This window comes from Elaeis guineensis, chromosome 4 (assembly GCF_000442705.2).
Source record: "Elaeis guineensis isolate ETL-2024a chromosome 4, EG11, whole genome shotgun sequence".
NCBI lineage: Eukaryota > Viridiplantae > Streptophyta > Magnoliopsida > Arecales > Arecaceae > Elaeis > Elaeis guineensis.
Genome location: NC_025996.2, coordinates 20767395 through 20787707, shown reverse-complemented (window position 1 = coordinate 20787707; position 20313 = coordinate 20767395). Strand labels below are relative to the sequence as shown.

General features: G+C 39.5%; 2 protein-coding genes across 2 annotated transcripts; one reads left to right on the top strand and one right to left on the bottom strand.

Moving 5' to 3' along the window:
• Positions 1-5414: 5414 nt before the first annotated feature.
• LOC105043457 (probable N(6)-adenosine-methyltransferase MT-A70-like) lies at positions 5415-14123 on the top strand. Its single transcript, XM_010921005.4, is given in 8 exon segments — positions 5415-5859; positions 5861-6695; positions 8220-8318; positions 9555-9638; positions 9723-10078; positions 11467-11683; positions 12707-12786; positions 13504-14123. Coding segments are annotated over 8 exon segments (2289 nt in total). The 5' UTR covers positions 5415-5515; the 3' UTR covers positions 13778-14123.
• A 1410-nt stretch (positions 14124-15533) lies between these two features.
• On the bottom strand, positions 15534-16820 carry LOC105043460 (early nodulin-like protein 8). The gene is made up of 2 exons (XM_010921013.4): positions 16419-16820; positions 15534-16260 (listed from the first exon to the last, which is right to left on the bottom strand). The coding sequence occupies exons 1-2, from the start codon at positions 16618-16620 to the stop codon at positions 15866-15868; spliced, it is 597 nt and encodes a 198-aa protein (XP_010919315.1). The 5' UTR covers positions 16621-16820; the 3' UTR covers positions 15534-15865.
• Positions 16821-20313: the final 3493 nt, after the last annotated feature.

The window sequence follows — 20313 nt, the reverse complement described above, 5'->3', positions numbered from 1 at the left end:
TGAAGTTCATCAGCACTTCTACCGATTTTCTCCATTAGCTGCATTTGATCATGCTTTTTGGGTATTTGCACCATCAATTGAAGGCTTCAAATATTGTAGACCAGTTATCAGTATCGATGCTATATTTATATACAAAAAATATCGGAAGAAGCTGATGAAATGGATTGTTGGGTGCAACAAACAACTGACATCACCATTATACCATAGAAAGAACGATTGCGACAAAAGGAAAGACCACGATCTTCTAGACTAAGGAATGAAATGGATTGGACGGAAATCAGGAACAGAACTAGGTGCCGAAATTGTGGCGAAGTAGGGCATAGCAGACGACATGTCCGACAAATAGACAATGATCTTTTGTATTCAAACTTGTATTATTATCAGAAAATTTTTATGTTATTATCTATTGTAATGTGGTACTAATTTTGTTCCGACTTGTATCAAATATATGTGTTTGATTCGGTAACAAAAATTTTTTTTACAAATGTGTTCTATAGCCTCGTGCACATGGAGCCAGGGTCGGTAGATCAGACGGTCTTATATGCTCAGGTATCTCATCGATTTTTCATCATTTGAGATGGACATGTATGTATTTATATTAAATATATTTTAAAATTTAGAGATCTGAATTAACTTTTTTTTCACTTTTGCAAGAGCATTTCTTTCTTCGATGTCGACGGCGAGGTGCTTTTTCACTTTTGCAGGAGCATTCCTTTCTTCGATGCTTTTGAGGTGACAGAGGTTTCCACCCATGTTTTACTAAGTTTTATTGGTTTCATCTTGATCGTTTCGAATTTGATCAGGTATAAACATAAATAATTTACATTACTTAGATAATTTCTTAGAATGACTACGTTCATACTACTTACACTCAATTCTGTGGATGAAAAGATCGTGTGGCAGCCATATACTCCTCTGGTCCTAGCTGGTCTACCAGATTATTATTTTAGTAGACAGCATATATGGCAATGCCAAGTGACACTTCTATGCTTTTTTATCGTTGAGTGGCACTATCCGGATAGAGTGATGCACCAGTTCAGACTACGCCAGACTATTTTGGAGGTTTGTGATACAGTTCCAGACTTCATCATATCGACCTTCGAGGGCGCACAGATCATGACTGGAGAAGAATTCATCAGCACTGGGTTGCACTCTGGGAGAGTCGGTAGGATTATATTATAAACGATCCAGCGGCCGACGGTATGATGGATTATTATGATGATTACATGGAGTGATATCGTCGCATCACGCATCGATTCATTTGTCATGGAGGAGCGATGTTTGACTATCTGATAAGGTTTCATATTTTATCTGTAATTTTCTATGACTAACACATTTATATTTTCTCCATGCTGAGCATGTTATTTGTGTCAGAGTGACAGTTTGGTGAGGATTCATCATTTGGCTCGTCCGAACTCGTTAGCCACATTCGGACAGCTCATTCAGAATATTTGTGCTTCAGGACTCCACGTCGTTTGACAGCACACTCGTATCTCCATCGATATCCATGATCATGGTCATGGCAGTGTAGGGTCCACTCCTTCACCTTTCATGCATCTGTCATCATCAGGAGCACCTGCATTGCATAGAGGAGGTATCAGATGATATTATATATCATCATTTTCGATTTCGGATCTTCCATCATTCAGTTCATATATGCCCTCGTCCGTGTTTATGTACGACGATATGACCTAATTTCATCCACAGAGGAGACTGCAGTACATTTTGAGTATGCAGCGATCGAGTATGAGGGACCTAGTGAGGGTCCGATAGAGTATCAAACGGGGTCGCCTGAGGGATCGATTCAGAGTTTGAGCGAGCATCATACTGAGGGTTTGATCGAGGGTCCAGAGAAGCATTGTACTGAAAGATCGAGTGAGGTTCCACCCATGGGTCATCGAGTGCAACCCGCAAGAAAGAAGCGAAGACCACCTTGTGGAACATGATGTATATATTGTAGTTTTTTCATGTTTGTAAAATGTATGGATATGAAAGTAATGGAATATTTTATTATACAACATTAACGAGTGCATTAGAATTTTGAATTCAAGTGCTCTTATATTATGCAATTCGTGCTCTTATATCATATGGAGTCGCAATCCGAGCCCACCGATTGAGTTTGGAACCATAGTCGATCAACGACGTGGCACGCAAGTCGGGCCGAAGCGGTCGACCACTGCAATCCGAGCCCACCAGTCGAGTCCGGAATCATAGGCAAGTCATGCCGAATCGATCAACCGTCTGAAAATTTCGATCAATCGATCCAAACCGAGCTGACCTGTTTACTTCAATCCTAGCTGTGCCTAAACACTAAACCCTAAATCGATCGACCGCCTGACAATTTTTAAAAAGTTGTTTAAAAATTTATAATTATTAAAAAATTCAAAAATTTTCAAGATCGATTGATCGTTTGAGAATATCGGTCGATCGATCCAAAGCGAGCCGATCAATTGACTCTTGATTCGCCAAACCAATCGACTGTGTGGCACGCAACCTGTGCCGGACCGGTCAATCGAATTTCTCATGCGGTCGACTGGTCCGGCATGGGTTGTGTGCCAGATGGTCAACCGATTTAGCAAACAAGGGTCGACCAGTCGGCTCGATTTGTATCGATTTCTCAGGCGGTCGATCGGTCCGACAAATTTTGGGTCCCATGCGGTCGATCGATCTGAGACTCGAAGTCAACCGACCAGCTCGATTTGGACCGATCGATCGAAATTCTCAGGCTGTCGATCAGTCTGGCAAATTTTGTGTCCCACGTGGTCGATCGGCCTGAGACTCGAAGTCAATCGGCCAGCTCGATTTGGATCGATCGATCGAAATTCTCATGCGGTAGATCGATCCTGATATTTTTTTGATTTTTTAAAAATTATAAATTTTTAAACAACTTTTTAAAAATTATCAAGCGATCGATCGGTTTAGGGTTTAGGGTTTACGATTTAGAGTCGATCGAAATTTTCAGGTAGTCGATCAGTTCGGCATGACTTGCCTGCCATGTCGTTGATCGACTATGGTTTCGAACTCGATCGGTGAGCTCGGATTGCAACTCCGATAATATTTTTGATTTTTTAATAATTAGTCATTATACACTAACTATTTGATTAACTACTTTGCTGTCAAAATCATATCTTAAATTGTACATAATTTTAGTCAGATTACAATACATCTAAAATGACAGCAACAAAAGAAATGTACATATGCATTCATCAAACTAAAGTACATTTCTCTAAATGTTAATGACTAAGATGGCAGATCTTCGAGTGAAGCCACACATACTGCTGCTAATTGCTGAAGCTTAATCATCTAGAGTAGGGTCTTCTTATGGTGGAGGAAATTGATGATAAAAATATTATACGAACTGATCAAATCGTCCAAAAGTCTCGTCCAATCGGGCACCCATCTGTGTAAATCGCTCATTCAGCCGAGAATCCATATGTGCAAACCTCTCGCTAACAGATATCTCCAATGCATCTATACGAGCAGATAATGCATGCTGATCGGATGACTACTGATCAGACTGTATAGCATGTATGGGCTACTCTCTGTCGGTAGACTGACCACCTCCGTCACCACCATGTTCTTCTTCATCTACTGTAGACGTACGCATCCATACACCATCATGAAATGTATACCCCATATGCCTCAGAGATGCATGATTGTAAATATCACTACATTTAACCTTGACAACTTCATCGGCCGTGATGTGGACATGAAATGCTTTGAATATAGTAGTGAGAACAGCTCCATATGGCAAGATGATTTTTAAACTTTGAAAACATTCATTCATATAGAATATCATTAAATAGGGCAAATTAACCCTATCACCTAAAAGAATCATTCTGAGGAGATAAACATCTAAATATGATACGTGTTCTCTATGACCTCCTTTGGGCAAAAAATTAAACATAAAAATATAATGGATTAACCTAGTTTCAAGTGGTAATTGATTTGCATCAGATTTAGCAGTCGTACTTATATGATCGTCAAAAATAGTTCTAACACAGGAAGCATAGTCTAATATTGGATGATTCCAAACAGTACTACTATTAAAAAATTTGTCACCGTCTGATGGAATATCTAAAATTTGACCTAAAATTTTACAGTCAAATTCGATTAGTTGTCCTTTAACATACGATGAAATGGAACAAGACTTACTATTAAAACTAAAATTACTATAAAAATAGTAAACCAGAGTAGGATACGTTGGTTTGTTGAGCGTAATCATAGACAGCCAGCCCATCCTTTCAAATAAAAATTTAATACAAAAATCACTAAAACTATTTAAATCGACTATCCTACCTCCTACAACTTTTTTTTCAAAAAAAATTGATTAAAATTTTTCATTACATTCATTATCTAAAAATAAGGACTCTTCATACCTACGAGATGGTTGCTTCTCTTTCTCTACTCGAATTCTCTTTTCTTTCGATAAAACTCTACTTTTTTTGAAAGCCATAATCGATTTTAAGAAAGGATGAGTAACGAGTAATAAGGATGAAAAGTGTGCACTTGAAGAGAGGGTGGGGTGTGAACGAGTAAGAAGGATGAGGAGTGTGCACTTGAAGGGAGGGTGGAATGTGGATTTAAAGACAACAAATTTATGGGTTGAACCCATGTTTTTGGATCAATTTTTAATGAATTCACTCATCGTGCAACGGGTAAGAATTCAAATGAATTCGTGGGTTGAACCCACGAATTCAGGCCAACAGGTTATTTTTTGAATAAATTCATGGGTTCAACCTACGAATTCTCTTCAAATTTAAAAAAAATAGTTATATCGAATTCGTATGTTGAACCCATGAATTCGCTTCAAATTAAAAAAAAAAATGATCATAAAGAATTCGTAGGTTCAACCCACGAATTCTATTGGAATTTCAAAAAAAAAATTGATTTACATCAATTTCGTGGGTTGAACCCACGAATTTGGTCTGACCGGGTTGAATTCGTGGGTTCAACCCACGAATTTCATTGAAAATTCTAAAAAAAAAATGGTTTACACCAATTCGTGAGTTCTACCCACGAATTCACTTCGAATTCGTGGGTTGAACCTATAAATTCGTCCTGAATTTTTTTTAAAAAATTTATTTTAAATAAAATCATGGATTGAACTTACGATTTCGTTATTTGGTCAGGTAGGCCGACTATTCGTGGGCTCAACCCATGAATTCTCCATGAAGGTCTTGAATTTGTGGGTTGAACCAATGATTTTTTCTGACGCGGCTCAAACACGATAATTTTAAAAATAATTTTTAAATAATAATATTTTAAAATTTTTTTATTTAAAAAATATTATTAAAAAAAAAATCCGTCGCAGAGGTTTATCTAGTTGGCGCATGCTGTTTGTGCTAATAATTAATTTGCACTTATTGCGACGATCTGACATCGCGCGACTGCCTCAGATGTTAATAAAGCACGTTTGACGATAGTTTAGCGCTTAGAAGTGCGCAAGCCAAGTTCCAGTCGGATCCCACTCTTCGGAGCCCGCGTTTCTTCTGGCGGCGGTACCCTTGCGGCCATGGACTCCCAGACCGACGGCGGCGGCGGAGGGGACGACGTCACCGCACTGAAGGAGATGCGCCGCCAACTGGAAGACTCCATCGAGGCCCGCCGGCAAGCCCAGCAGGACCTCATCGTCTCCCTACAGACCCTCGTCCCCGACCTCGTCTCCTCCCTCGACATCTCCCTCCGCATCATTTCCGCCTTCAACCACCGCCCCTTCTACCCCACCCCCAACCCTAACCCTAACCCTAACCCAAACACTCCTTCCGATCCCCCCCGCCCCCTCAACCCTCGCCGCCGTCCCCCGCTCCCGGACTCCAGTCCCCTCCCACCCCGTACCCGTCCCAGGCCCTATCCTGGACCCCGCCGCGACCACTCCCCTCCCGACGCCGACGGTGGGCGACCGCCTCTCGGTCGTCCGCGCCATGGTCGCCGTCTGCCTCCTCGAGCTCAACCCGTTCACCGAGATCGACTCCGCCGCCCTGCTCCGCCGGCTCGAGGGCGACCAGTCCTCCGCCACTCCCGCCGAGAAGGCCGCCCTGGTCGAGCTCGGCGGGGAGCTCGGACCGATCTCCGCTGTCGAGACAGCGCTCCGGCGGATCGCCGAGGAGAGCGGCGGGTTGCAACTGGAGGAGTTCACGGTGAACGGGAAGTCTATGTTGATGATTCGGGCTATTGATCGGAACAAGCTCCTCAAGGAGCACCCTGAGAGCTCCTTCCAGAATCAGCAGTTGCCGGTGGCGGAACCCAGTTCCGGCAACGGGAAGAATAAGGGTCAGGGGCCGGGAATGGGCGGAGTCGATGGCGGCGCTGCGCTGATGCCGAGGCCACCGCTGGAGATGTGGATGGGGCCTCCTGACTCTCATTTATCGGGCATGTCTCCTATGTTTCCACGGCCTGGCGCTCCGCCGACCATGGTCGGCCCAAGAGGCGGGCCGAGGGTTATGAGCTTGATGGGGATTCCGAGGATGATGGGCACGCCTCCTCCCCACAGGCCTGTCATGGGTCCTGGCGCTGCTATGGGTAGCACAAGTCTGGCGCCTCCGAACCAAAGGACTGAGGAGGATGAGCTGAAGGACCTTGAAGCATTGCTGAACAAGAAGACGTTCAAGGAAATGCAAAAATCAAAGACTGGAGAGGAACTTTTGGATCTTATTCACCGCCCGACTGCAAAAGAAACCGCCGTTGCTGCAAAGGTTCGGAAATTTTGGTTCTTATGTATACATGTCACTCTTCGGTGTATCAACTGTTATAGTTAAATTGTTATTCATCAACACATGTCTTGATGGATTTCTTGCTGAATAAAAAGTGAGAAAATGATGTGATTCTAAAGTTAGGGTATCTCTAATAGTCGAATGGATCAGTTTCAGGAGGAATATATGGCATTTTGAAGTGTTAATATTAAAATTGAGCGGTTAATACTTTTTTTGTTTGTGAATTTTTCTCACGGTAGAGATTGTTTTTGTTGATTTAGTTAGTATCCAAAGTGGTTTGATTTTAGTTTAAGCATTTCGCAATATAATGGGAAAAGGTGTGATTATTTGTTCCTTCGTTCTAGTCTCACTGCTCAGTTGTTGATTTTTCTTGCATTATTTCTGTGATATGTAGTAATTCTATCACTTGCCTTAAAAAGAAATATAGCAGAACAGGAGGCTTTACTTCTTGCAGAGTTTTACAGAAATCAAGAAGAAGAAAACCTTCTTGCTTATGCTTTAATTCTTGAAGTTGCTAGTAAATAATTATCAACTCTATCCTCACTTCTTATAGGATAGTCAACATCTACTTGCTTGAAAGAATCCAATTTATGACATAATTCATGAATTGATCCAATATGCTTGTACACCAAGTATAAGTATATATCTCGAACTTAAGGAAATCTCCAATTCTTAATATAATCAAAAGAAGCTAAATATGTTGAACTTCAGGCAATCTGAAGATCTTACCTTCATTAAATGAACATGTAATATTTTAGTTTAAATGTGTGCAGAAGAGGATTCCAAAGAGTTAGGCATCTGTACCAATAGGGGATTGAATGATAGGAAAATAATCCATGGAGTTCAGTTGTACCAATTTGATTTGGTTTCTGACATATCTGAATTGCATTTTTTTAATTAAATTGCATTTTAGCCAGATGAACCGAGTTAAAATGAAGCATATGAAAATATAATGCCGTATCAGCTTAAACTCATATTAGTATTTCTGATGGATGACATGCTATAAGGGGCTGGTTGCCCATTCTAAATGCACATTGTCCCTTCAAATATATTGAATTTTCTTCATTTCTAAATATCTGCCACAAGGTAGAAAATAGCTCATGAGAGCATGTGTGACCATGCAGATTTTTCTGTAATGAATAATACCTGCATATTGCTCCTCAAACTTTGATTTCAACACTACTACTTTATGATCAGAAAAAATACAGAAATGGTGAATATCCTGGAATATGTCTAAGTTGTTTAAATTGTGTTGACCTGCACAAAATTATGGGGGAATCCAAATTTTTAAATTTCTAGTAATTGTCATAGTGCAAGTTTTGTTTTATATGAAGTCTCTAATGCCTTCCCCTTTTGGTTCCGTATGAAGGACAGCTTATGGATCTTGACTGCTTCTATCACTAAATTATGTGTGGAAGCTGCTGAGGGCTTCCTGCTCAAGTATTAGTTAATTTTCATGCATGTTTTACCACTCATGATACCTGATGTTGAGCATTCTGTTTTCAGTTCAAGACCAAGGGTGGCTCTCAACTCAAAGAATATTGTACACATCTAACTAAAGAAGATTGCCGACGCCAAACTGGTTCATTCATTGCATGTGAGAAGGTTAGTGTTACCATTGATTGTTTAACAAAATCATGCATAAAAATGTAGTTATGCCTATATCTTATTATCTTGCATTTGATATGGTTTTTATGGAATCTTTTGGATGTCTGTATGCTACATTTATAGTATCTTCATATTATCATCATACTTGTGTTTCACGCAACCTCGTTTCATATTATAAGGAATGGATAAGTAATTAAATCAATAAAGATTAATGTCAAAAAGTTGTAAGTTCCTCCTAGTTACATCATTATAGTTAATGACCAGCAAAAATGATTTCATTTCCAACTCTAAAATACTGCTCTAATAGGTTGGTTTGGCCTGATAAGTTAGATCGTGTGCTAGAGATAAGTTCATTTCAAGACTAGGCTTGAAGAGAAAAATAAAGATTTAGGATCCCTTGTAGTAGATGAAGTTTACCAAGCACGTTTAGCAAATAAAAAGATTTCAAAGGATTTGGAAGTGAATGCACTACTTTGATAATACAGAAAACCATATAGGTATTGATTTGAAACTCAGTGGACCCTAAATTGGATAGTACAATAAAGCTACATTTTTAAGACTCATGAATAGACTATGCAACATGCAATATATATGCACAGTCATAGAAAGAATATACAAAAAAAGGGCAGCCTGGTGGACAAGGCTCTTGCCATTGTGGGATTTGAGGAGGATCAAACATACACAGTCATGCGCTCGCATGTAGAGAGTTTGTTTCCATGTTTGCAACCCATGACCTCCAAATCGCAATGGAGCAACCTTACAGTTGCACCAAGGCTCACCCTCCATAGAAAGAATATACCATGTATACTTATTAGGATTCCTGATAAAGCCATATATATTGAAGATTTGGAATTCAATGGACCATAAATTAGATACAAGTAGTGTTATATTTGAAGACTCATAAACAGACAGTGCAACATGCAATTTATATGCACAGTCATAGAAAGAATATACAGAATGTACTTATTAGGGTTCTGGATATATAGTGTAGGTAGGGTGAAATCAAATCTCTCTTTAAGATAAAATACTTTCTGTAGTGAATAGATGAATTTTTTTAAGGATTAAAAGGGAAGAAATTGAAGAGACTATGTGGAGAATGTGCTTATTAATTAGTGTGTGTTTAATATTTTGACAATAGGAAATCAACTTGCTTCCACTGCTCTTCCTTTTTTGGTCAAATCACTTCATCTTCTGATTGCTATATACTGTTTTTAACCTGCCACTTGATTGTAGGTGCATTTTCGGCGCATTATTGCTCCACACACTGATACAAATTTAGGTGACTGCTCTTTTCTTGATACATGCCGTCACACAAAGGTTAACTATTTTCTCTTTTATCAAATTCCCTTAATCATTTTTTCTTGTATTATGGTTTGTAGCTGATAAATGTTTTGTTAACAGACCTGCAAATATGTTCATTATGAACTTGACCAAACACCAGACATACCTTCAATGATGATGGGTGCTACTAATCTTCCACCTCCAAAACCAATCAAGTCCCAAAGGGCCGAATATTGTTCAGAAGTGGAGCTTGGAGAACCTCAATGGATAAACTGTGACATCCGTACCTTCAGAATGGACATTTTAGGGCAGTTTGGAGTTATCATGGCAGACCCACCTTGGGACATTCATATGGAATTGCCATATGGTACAATGTCAGATGATGAGATGAGAAATCTTAATGTACCTGCATTGCAGACTGATGGTCTGATTTTTCTATGGGTCACTGGGCGTGCAATGGAACTTGGGCGTGAATGGTAATTTTTGTTTTTAGCATATTGTGCATGAAAATTGCTGGTATTACTCTTTGTTAGATTAACCAATAATGACCTAGACAGCCATTAGAGGTTTTATTATTTTTTAATCATGCAAATATGGTACAAAGGGTGGGCTTTCAACATGTGAGAGCAGACAATCGACTATAACCCTGGCCCCTGGACTTTTATTGCAATTACTCACTTTTTCCTGTTCTCTCATATATTTTGTTTTGGCGGCAAACTTAAGAGTTCATTGGAGTAACTTGTAACTGAGGGATGTCCTGTTTCTGCCATATTGTGCATGCAAACTGTTGATATTGTTCATTGTTAGGAGAATCAATGATGACTTGGCCATTTCATCTTTTATTTAAAAACGTTGTGAAAATGTGGTAGGAAGGGCAGGCTTTCAGCATGTCCGAGCAGGCAATCAACCATAACGCCAGGCCTCTGGCCTTTGATTGCAATTGCTTACTTTTTCTTGTTGTCTCATATATATTTGTCCTTTGAGAGACCTAATATTACGTTGGAGTAACTTGTAACTGAGGGGGGTTTCTTCTTACAGTGGGCTCGTCTTATTTGTTTATGTTCCCCTGCAGTTCCTTGTGAATATTAGTAAATGCAGACGCCTCTACCATATCAAGTCATGTCGTGTCACTGTAATTATTTTTAGACTTGATGCTTAAAGACATGATATAGTCAAACTGCAAAGGGTCGTTTCTTAGAACATCTAACACTGTTGAAATTTGTACTGTATGTGAGATGGATTCTTTTGCTGCATAGTATAACCAAGATGTTGATATTTGATCTGCTCAAATTGCACCTTTCTGTGGTGATGTATATGGCGATTAGTGGAGACATGAAGGTTTAAAGGTTCTGTCACTGTGAATCCAAACTGTAGATAATAGAAGGAAACAGGGGTTTGACTGGAGCCTGGTGGAAAGGAATTATTTTAAATTGCTGGTCTTTTATTGTGAAGGATATCCATCTTGGTGTTTATGGTAAAACAGCCTTTTCCATAGTATTACCCCGCACGATCTTGTTTTTGTACTTTATCTTATCTCTAGATTGGGTGGGACAAGAATTAGTCATTGCTGTCCAAAATTGTTTTCCAGCTTAACAAATTGAAATTAGTTTGAACTTTTTTAGCTGATTAATTCTGTTTGGTTTTTCTTCTGATCATTGCACCTTTCCATTACTAAGTTTTCTAATCATGCAGAGACAGTAACATATCAAATGTTGTTGTTGCAAGTTTCTTTCTAGTCTCTTATACATGATGGCATTGGCTTATTTATTCTTTATTGTTTATAAGAACAGTTGGCTTTAGACTAGTGGTAGGACTTTGAGGCAAACTCATGGAATTTTCTTTTTCTCTTTTTAACATTTATCAGTTTGGAGCTTTGGGGATACAAGCGTGTTGAGGAGCTCATATGGGTGAAGACCAATCAACTCCAACGAATTATTCGAACTGGACGTACAGGCCATTGGCTCAATCATAGTAAAGAACATTGTCTTGTTGGAATAAAGGGAAACCCAGAGGTGAATAGGAACATCGATACAGATGTTATTGTAGCTGAAGTTCGTGAAACCAGCCGAAAACCTGATGAGGTAAGCAGATGTTGTACCATGTTTCTTTTCAACAGAAATAGAATATAACTAATTCTAACAATGCCATTATTGCTTGGTGTTGCTAATTTGACAGTATACAAACCCCATTCATTAAGAATGCCTATAGTTCATCTTAGTGAGTTGATTGAGAAAGAATACATCTTCTCATTCCTTGTCTTTCATTATCGGCTTTTTGATACTAAAAACCTAGAATCTGAAAGGCTTAAACAGATCCTTGGAAAAATCTTTGGTAGTATTGATCTTGATGGTTGTCTTTCTTCACAAGGAACCTTGCTTTTGGCATAGTCTATCATTTACTTCCTTTATAAAAATTAATTCTTTCAAAATTTTTTTTCTCGACGCCTGGCATCCTCTATCATTTCATTTCGGCATCGTATTTCTTAATGTTTCTCTCCATTCTATATTTTTGCACCCATATTGTTTTACCTAACCCCTTCAACGTATTGTCAGCTTCTTTCATCTTCCGGACATTTTCTGGGGTATTTGATTTCAGTTGTTGATGTTTATCAAAATATATCCAGACTTCATAGTCTCTCTTCTTTATTCTCTGCTATTTTTCCTTTCGTTCTTCTTTATGCTCCTTCTTTTTCCAGAAGCTGCATGTTGCACTGCATGCTAGAGATTCCACCTTAGCCAAGGTTCAAGTAAAATTTGTGTGTAAAGGACTCCTTTGAACATATAGGAAATGGTATTTTTATTTAAAAAGGTCTCAAAAACATGTGGTTTTTTCACACTCAGCAGAATCGGGCACTCCAGTTTAGTAGTTTGTGTCACTATTAATTATTTAAGTATCAGCACTTTATGGTGGTGCTCTGACGTGGCAATCAAAATTGCCTTGTCATGCAACTGTGTTCTGTTATACTCCACTAAAAGCTCCTCCTTTGTATTTAATTTGTATCACATAAATTTAGATATACAATTATACACCTGTTAACCATGCAAGTTTTCTCAATATGCAAGTCCGAGGTCCACAGCTCATGTTTGTACATGCTCTCACTGCAGATGTACCCAATGCTAGAGAGGATAAGCCCCAGGACAAGGAAGTTGGAATTGTTTGCTCGAATGCACAATACACATGCTGGGTATGCACTTACATTGTGGTTTCTGTTTCCTTGGTTATGTACTCACACTAGATAGATACAAATGGTATTTTAGATCTTGATGCCAATAACCAGTAATATTTCGCCCATTCCATTATAATGTTTGTGTTTAGGCAATTCCCAAATTTGATTGCAGAGAATGGTTTGTGCATTTGTGTATTGAAAACAACTGTAAGCTGTCTTATTCAGGATATTTCATTATAATAATAGATAAGTTGCTGTTCAAAGTTATTTTCCAATGAAGGACCATAGAGAACCTAGTTCCTACTGCTGACCCATCCACATCCCTGCCCTAAATAAATAAATAGAATAGAATAGAATAAAAACAACAACAATAAGAAGAAATTGTCCTAATTTGGAAGTTTGGCATGGAGTAAATGTACTTCTTTCATATGACAATGTTCTGTAACTAGGTTGTCCCAACTGAAAAGTTGACAAGGTTCCTATTTGATAATGTTCTGCCGTTCATCGTGAACTTAGTTTCCAGAAGTTTGAAGTTAACATCTTGCCAAGTTATGAACTCACTAGATGGGTTCTTGTTTCTATTCCCTTGCTATGGCAGGGATTTTCTCGTAATTCAACTTGCACGAGATACTTTAACTGTTTCTTTTTTACTTGCTAGCTTGTTTCCATGCTGCACCAGACCATCCATTCCAATTTAATGGGCTTGCAATTCTAAGGGTTGAATGGTTTTATCAGGTGGTTATCACTGGGTAATCAATTGAATGGAGTCAGGTTAGTTGATGATGGTCTGAGAGCAAGGTTCAAGGCTGCTTATCCAGATGTGGAGGTACAGCCACCATCTCCTCCCAGAACTTCTGCTATGGATGTAGATTCAAACATCCCACAAACGAGGAGCCTTTTTGTTGGGACAGACTCAAAACAATCATCGAGCCAATTCATGGAACCAACACCACCTGTGGGCTATTCTGAAGGAAAGCCTATGGGCACAGATTTTGAAGCATCTTCTTAATATCAGCATGTATAATTAGTTTCTTTTTGTCATTTTGTGATCTTAGCTTTTTCTCTGGGTGCATGTTTCATCAGCCAGTTGGCTGCCTTTGCTGTTGCTAGGATACAGAAAGATGTAAGCAGCTGGATGCTTTCGCAAGGAGTGCTGCTTCACAGCACCACTCCATTCCCAGCTCTCCATGGCTGACAGGCACCAGCCCACCAACCACCGCCTCCGGGCGCAGGGAGTGGGTAGTACAGTGGTGCTGGTAAATTATTTCTTTCATAAGTACTGCTACTACATTTCACGTGCAGTTAATGTATAATTAGATTCTTTAATGAGAGAGATTTGATGTACCTTCTCTTTTTGACCTTTTGGGTATAAAAAAAGCCTTAAAGCAGCTCCATCAAACTACCTTTCTTGATACCAAGAATTCGGTAGTCAAACAGGTAGCAGGCTGCATGCTGTTGATTCCGCTACCTTTTTGTGAATTGCAACCGGCTGTCCTCAAAACATCCTTGATTGGTGCGATTTAGATCTCTTGCGAAGTGGAACTTATTTTGCCCTTTAGGTTTGTTTGCAGCATATGGCAGTCTCCGGGAGTTGCAGCTTGCAAGGTACCCGAAATTCAGATTCTGATTTTGCTGCTGGACCTAAAAAACAGTACAAAGGTTATGGTTGTCACCATGTGAAACTGCCATTTAGATGCTTAAATATATTAAATGTCTAAGTAGAATTTAGACTTTACGTGGATGCACGTTGTTATTATTATTATTTTTGAAAGGACGTATTAAGTAATTGATCAAGAATAGAGACTTCCGTGACAGTCTGGAAACAACTTATATTGAGATCGTCATCTGTTAAGCCAGAGCTAGGCATGTTTGGCAGACATCTTTGATATATCAAGCAGTAGAGGATGGATATCAGCATTATTGTGTAACGTTCTTTCGATTTCTAACAAAATACAATGACAACACTGGTCGATCTTACTTCATTGTGATGGAATTTGGCTTTTGCTCCATATCCATGCTTCACATCTTATTTGCATAATTGCATGTGCACTCTACTTGTCTAGAGTGTTCATATTATATTAGTCTAATTACTTTTCGTGAGAAATATATTAGTATAATTTCTACTATGTAATCCTAATCCCGACTAGCAAAGTTTTTAAAGTCCTTAAACAACTTTAAAATGGAAGTTCATGTAAGTTAAATTTGCTTGCTTGCTTGGACTTATTAATGCTTGAGCACTTAATCACCACTTGTTGCATGTATGTTTTGGGTGGCTGGGTTCGTTTAACACATCTCAACGACCACTTGTTGCATATGTTTTGGGTGGCTGGGTTCGTTTAAAACATCTCAACGATGCTAATGGTAATGGTAGTGATTCTAGGATATGTTGCATGCCCCATTATTTTCTTTGAATTGTTAATACGGTGGTCTCTTCTATAGTGTATACACGGTGAGTGTGTTCGGTTTATGAAATGGATTAAAATAAGGATCAGTATAGCCATATTCATTGGTGTATTTGATTTGTAACTGAAATAAGAATCAAAATAGACTTTGAATATTAGGAGAGTGTGGGATTGTATTTAAGAGAAATTGAAGTATTCTCTTTTTTTTTTTTTTGAAATCGAAATAGAATGAAATTTTTTTTCAGCAAATAACTAAATAGTTGAAATAAAAATTACCCCTTATCATTTTTATTTCAAAATCTAATTCTCTTCAACTAAATATATTTTATATTTTATTTGAATCATAGTAACATCCTCAGATCATCTATTCGTTGCGCCAAAGCATCGCGTCTATTACTGCTGCTAGAAATTTTAAAAAATAACAATAACCTTAATATATCTCTACCTCGTCTAAAACAAGAAGAGAAACACCTGCGGATAATTAAAAATTACAAAAACATCTATTCTATGCCCCGTAACCGCTAAAAGTTTTTTAAAAATAATAATAATAATCTTATTATATCTCTCCAAAAAAGAAAAGAAAGTGCCGACAATTAAAAATGAACGAGATCTAGATTTTTTAACGGAAAATCCAGATCCAAGATCCAATTCCGATGGCCCTCATCTCAGTATCAGCACTCTCTAGATCCCTGCTCTCACAGGAGACTCAGAAGAACCAAACCGACAATCGACCAAACAGCCACGGAGGCCCCGAGCGACACCGCTCCCGATCCCTGCGGCGGCGAGGGTCCGAAGACGATGGGATACGAAGGCGAAGATGCCGGCAGCGCCGACGACGCGCCCGGCGGCGGCGCATCGGCCGCCGGCGGGAAGAAGGTGCCATTAGCTGCAGGGACGGCGATCGCCAGCTTCTGAAGCTTCTGGCAGTGCCCTGGGACGCCACTAGTGAAATAGTAATTGCCGGGTACCGTGAGATTAAACGCCGAGTTGCCATCGTTCATTTTCTTTATCGGATCCGTGAGGCTGCAGCTGTTGTACGCCCGCTCCGTCACCTGGATCACCGAATCCTGGCTCGGCGGGTAGAGAAACACTGCCAACAGAGCAAGTCCAATCGGGCGGTCAGTAACCGGAGGGAGGTGACGGGATTTGAATATGATGAGAACAAAAGAGAGAAAGATGCCGGGGTGGGGGAGGGGGGTGTGGTGTGTTGGGTGGGTGTTTGGTGTGGGTGTGGGAGTTGTTTCTTACAGAGGGAGTCGCCGAGACGGAAGTGGTACTTCTGAGGCCAGAGGGCGTAGACGTGGGGGTTGGAGGATGGGGGCACTCCCCAGGAGTCCAGATCCCCCACTTTGTACTGGTAGCACCAGCACCCACTTATTAGCATTGCTGCTAGGAATTGGAATGCCCACGAGAGCCGGCGGCAGTTGGCAATGCTAGATGGGACGACCATGTTCTCCTCTTTTCTTCTTCTTTCTTGTTTAGCTACAGAAATTTTGCAACCCCTTTCCCAGCCACCAGGAGGAAACTGTGGAGGTGGGAGAGCGATGGGGAGGATGATGGGAGGCGAAGGAGTGACGTTTTATTTGATTGTTGGTCAGCAAATAGCCGTTGGATGCCAAGTAAGAGGAATCTCACATCATATACATGTACAAGCATTATATAAAGAGAACGCGAGAAGAGTAGCAAACGGGATCTGGTTAATGTGTGGGCCGGGAAGACGGGGTTCACCGTCACGGCTGGTTGCCGATTGGCTGGCGGTGGGACGGGGAAAGATTGTATCGTTTCCAGCGACAGCACGTGGGACAGTTGGACAGAAGCGGGAATCATGCAACGTGGCTTGGAGCACACGCACAACGAGACGGGTTTATGCCTGTTCCCGGCTGTCCACAGCGTTGATTGGAAGGAGAGATATAACGTACGTTGTACCATCCTTTGCTGGCATTTAAATTTTAAGCCTAGTTGATTGGCAACTTCTTTATTCCACTAATAAGTACAGCTATGACACATTCCCATGCAAGGTTTGGGGTTAATTATTTATTGAATTGCCTTTGGGCGTATTGGATTATGTTCCACGCCCGGGTGAGGTTATTTTTGCTGAGCATTGCTGCTGAGATTAAGATATGTTCGAGCTTCGATCATGGAGAAAATCATTTATACCACTCTTGGAACGAGTCATGCATGTACACGACACGTGCATAGCATGCACTGATGACATCCATCTTGCATCTGATACATGACACATCTTTAGGTGGCACAACAGCTACTGCTTGCATCTTTTGGATAGGGATTGTATATTTTGTACGAAAGGAGGATTTATGGCTATTCATCATCGTTGTTCGTGCAAATTTATCGTCCACTGCATAGATCTCAAAGTACTTTGAAGTTCATCATTCTTCTTTATAGATCAAAGTGATCAGGGGGTGGACCTACGATGGATTTGCACGAAGGTGAATTCTTTTTTCGTGTCAAAAATATTACCCAACCCTGGATCTTATCCCATTTGCTTTGGAACTGGAGAGATCCATGTGAACATCAACTGCTATCTTCGTACTATACAATAACAAGTGATTGGATAAGAAGGTTGCATACATGTCTTGCTCTATCTAATCGTCCTTCATTAAGTGTCGGTGACCGAACCGGATCATTTAATCGTCGGAGAGAATTCAAAATAGCATGTGGTGTTGGACAACCAAATATATAACACACGTCTGATCTAATCGCTTCTTCGGTACAATCAATAATTAAACAAAGTTAAATTCACATCAAATTGACTGTTAACTTGTTTAAGAAATCTTGGTGAGCCACACAAGGTACTCCACACTTCGTACAAGCTCTTAAGAAAACTAATCAAAAGACAGTTTGGTAGCCCCAGCACATTTGAGTTAGCCGGCCAAGAGGAGCAACAAGAGCAAGGACAATGGAAAATTAAAGCACTTCAGGCACTATCAGGCAAATTAAGTTTCAGAGGTTGTAGCCAATAAGCAAGACACATTTTGATAGCATACTGAAAGAAGTGAAAACATGCAGGACTTAATGGCATAATTGAAACTTTGCTTCAAAATTGATTGCAAGTCTTAATTGCAAAATACTATAGATCTACTTTCAGGAGGAAGTAGGACATTCTAGCTTTTGATGGATCCTCTTTTTATTTTATTTTATTTTATTTTTTGATGAAATTTTGATGGATCCTCTTATTATTGTTGCTGACTGTTGCTCATGCAGGAGGAAAAACTAGAAAAAAGATCTTGCTGGCTGAGAAATCACTAGTCTATTAGAAAAGCTTCACATCTAAAGATTGCCTTTTAGAAATAGCACTAGTCAGATCGAACATATAAATTCTCAGGACTTTAATCATCTGGAGTAAGGCCACATGAATTTTTTTTCTTTTTTCTTTTTCTTTTTTTTTTTTTTTTTTTTTGGTGAGATGGAGCCCCCATGATTGATTGCCTCAATTTTAGGTAAAGAAGAAAGATAAGGGAAAGATAAACATTCAAAAAAGAAACAAGTCGCATGAAATAAATCTTTGCCCCTTTTTTTTTCTTTTTTCTTTTTTTTTTTTTGAGGGAACATGAGAAATATGTCAGAACCTTAAATTTATGGTTATCAATATGAAGTATGTCGAGCAGGACAGCGAACACAACTCCATGAGTTTCAGTTCAAAAGATTGGAGTAGCGTCGCATTTCACTCCAAAAATACAAAGACGGTTGAGTTTCAGAACTTCATTGGTGATCTTTTTCAATTAAATATGGTTGAGCCAAGAAGGAAAAAGAGCCTGAAAATTTTATGCCACCACAAAAAGTGAATAATCTAAGAAAAGGGTTCTAAAATTGTTACTGAGCTGTGTTTCTCAACTGACAACAGTTCCAGCCTCAAGCCATGGACAAGTTCTGGGTTCTGGCATTGAAAAGGATAGAAGCATACATGATGAGTTATATTGGTTTTGCTCTCCTCTTTTGAATTTTAAGCAGAAAGAGTTGAACTGAGCCAATATTATACCATGCCTTCTTCTCCTTATTCTCCTTCTTTGAATGCTCAAGAGGAAAAAAAAAAAAAATTTCTTTACATGACACAGCAAGGCGTAGATATCATTAGGTTGAAATAAAAGAACTGAAGGAATCAAACATGTCGAAGCTCCCGAACACATGCAGTTGGAGGTGGCTGAGCTCCCACAACCATATAAAAGAGGTCAAGGACTAACACTGCTAAGCATTTTAAAAAATACCAACCTTGTTTCAGAATTTGTGATCCTACTTATAATGTCTTCATCGTCATTATTTTTAAGGATGCTCGTTGGATTTGAATAGGTGCTCATATCATGCGCATGTAAACCTTCTAGCATTTCCTCTTAGGCAGTGAAGAAGATGCCTCTGTTAGTTAGGCTGGTCAATAGAAGCAACAAGACCAAGGCCAAACGGAAACTAGATTAATGAAGCAATCATCTATCACCAAGCACAGTTAAGTTCGAGAGACAGTAGAAGCAAGAGACTTTCTGATAGCAAAGCTAATAAAACAAGTATATCTCCAACAAGTGGAAGTTCTGATTCTGACTAGAGATGACCCTCATGCTGCTTTGCTTGATTGTTGCCCATGCAGGAGGAATAAAAAAACTGGAAGAAAGATCTCTGTGGCTTGTAAAGCATGAGTCCAGCTTCTCCTGTAAAGCTGGAGTGATGACCGAAAAAACCATTGTTGTTGATCTTCAATTTAAGCTAAAAGATTGTTTTTTTTTTTTTTTTTTTTCAATTGAAAACGAGAAAAAGACAAACATTTGGTTGAATATTTACCAAGAAATAAATCACAAGGAAAAAAAACGAGATCCTTAAATTTGTTGCCATTAAGATTAGTTTGCCAGGAAAGGCTGAAAAGTAACTATACAGCTCCTTGGATTGGGATCATACTGCATGGAACATTTGAAAGAGCTCGAAGGTTCAAAATGCTGAAGCAGACCAAACGTAGAAAGAGGGTTGAGCTCAAGATTTGATCACTAAATTTACTGGAAAATGCTATGCCATAACAGAAGTGAAATAACCTGCGAAGGAAATTTTGTTACTAGGCTATTCTCTGCCAACAACGATGTCAAGCTCACCCATGGAGCAGGTTTGGCGCTGAACTATTTATGAATGAAGCATACATGAGTGATAT

Coding starts and splice junctions, on each gene's coding strand:
- LOC105043460 (XM_010921013.4), bottom strand. CDS start 16,620: ATGGTCGTCCCATCTAGCATTGCCAACTGCCGCCGGCTCTCGTGGGCA. Junction 16,261..16,418: donor CCGTCTCGGCGACTCCCTCT/GTAAGAAACAAC, acceptor CTCTGTTGGCAG/TGTTTCTCTACCCGCCGAGC.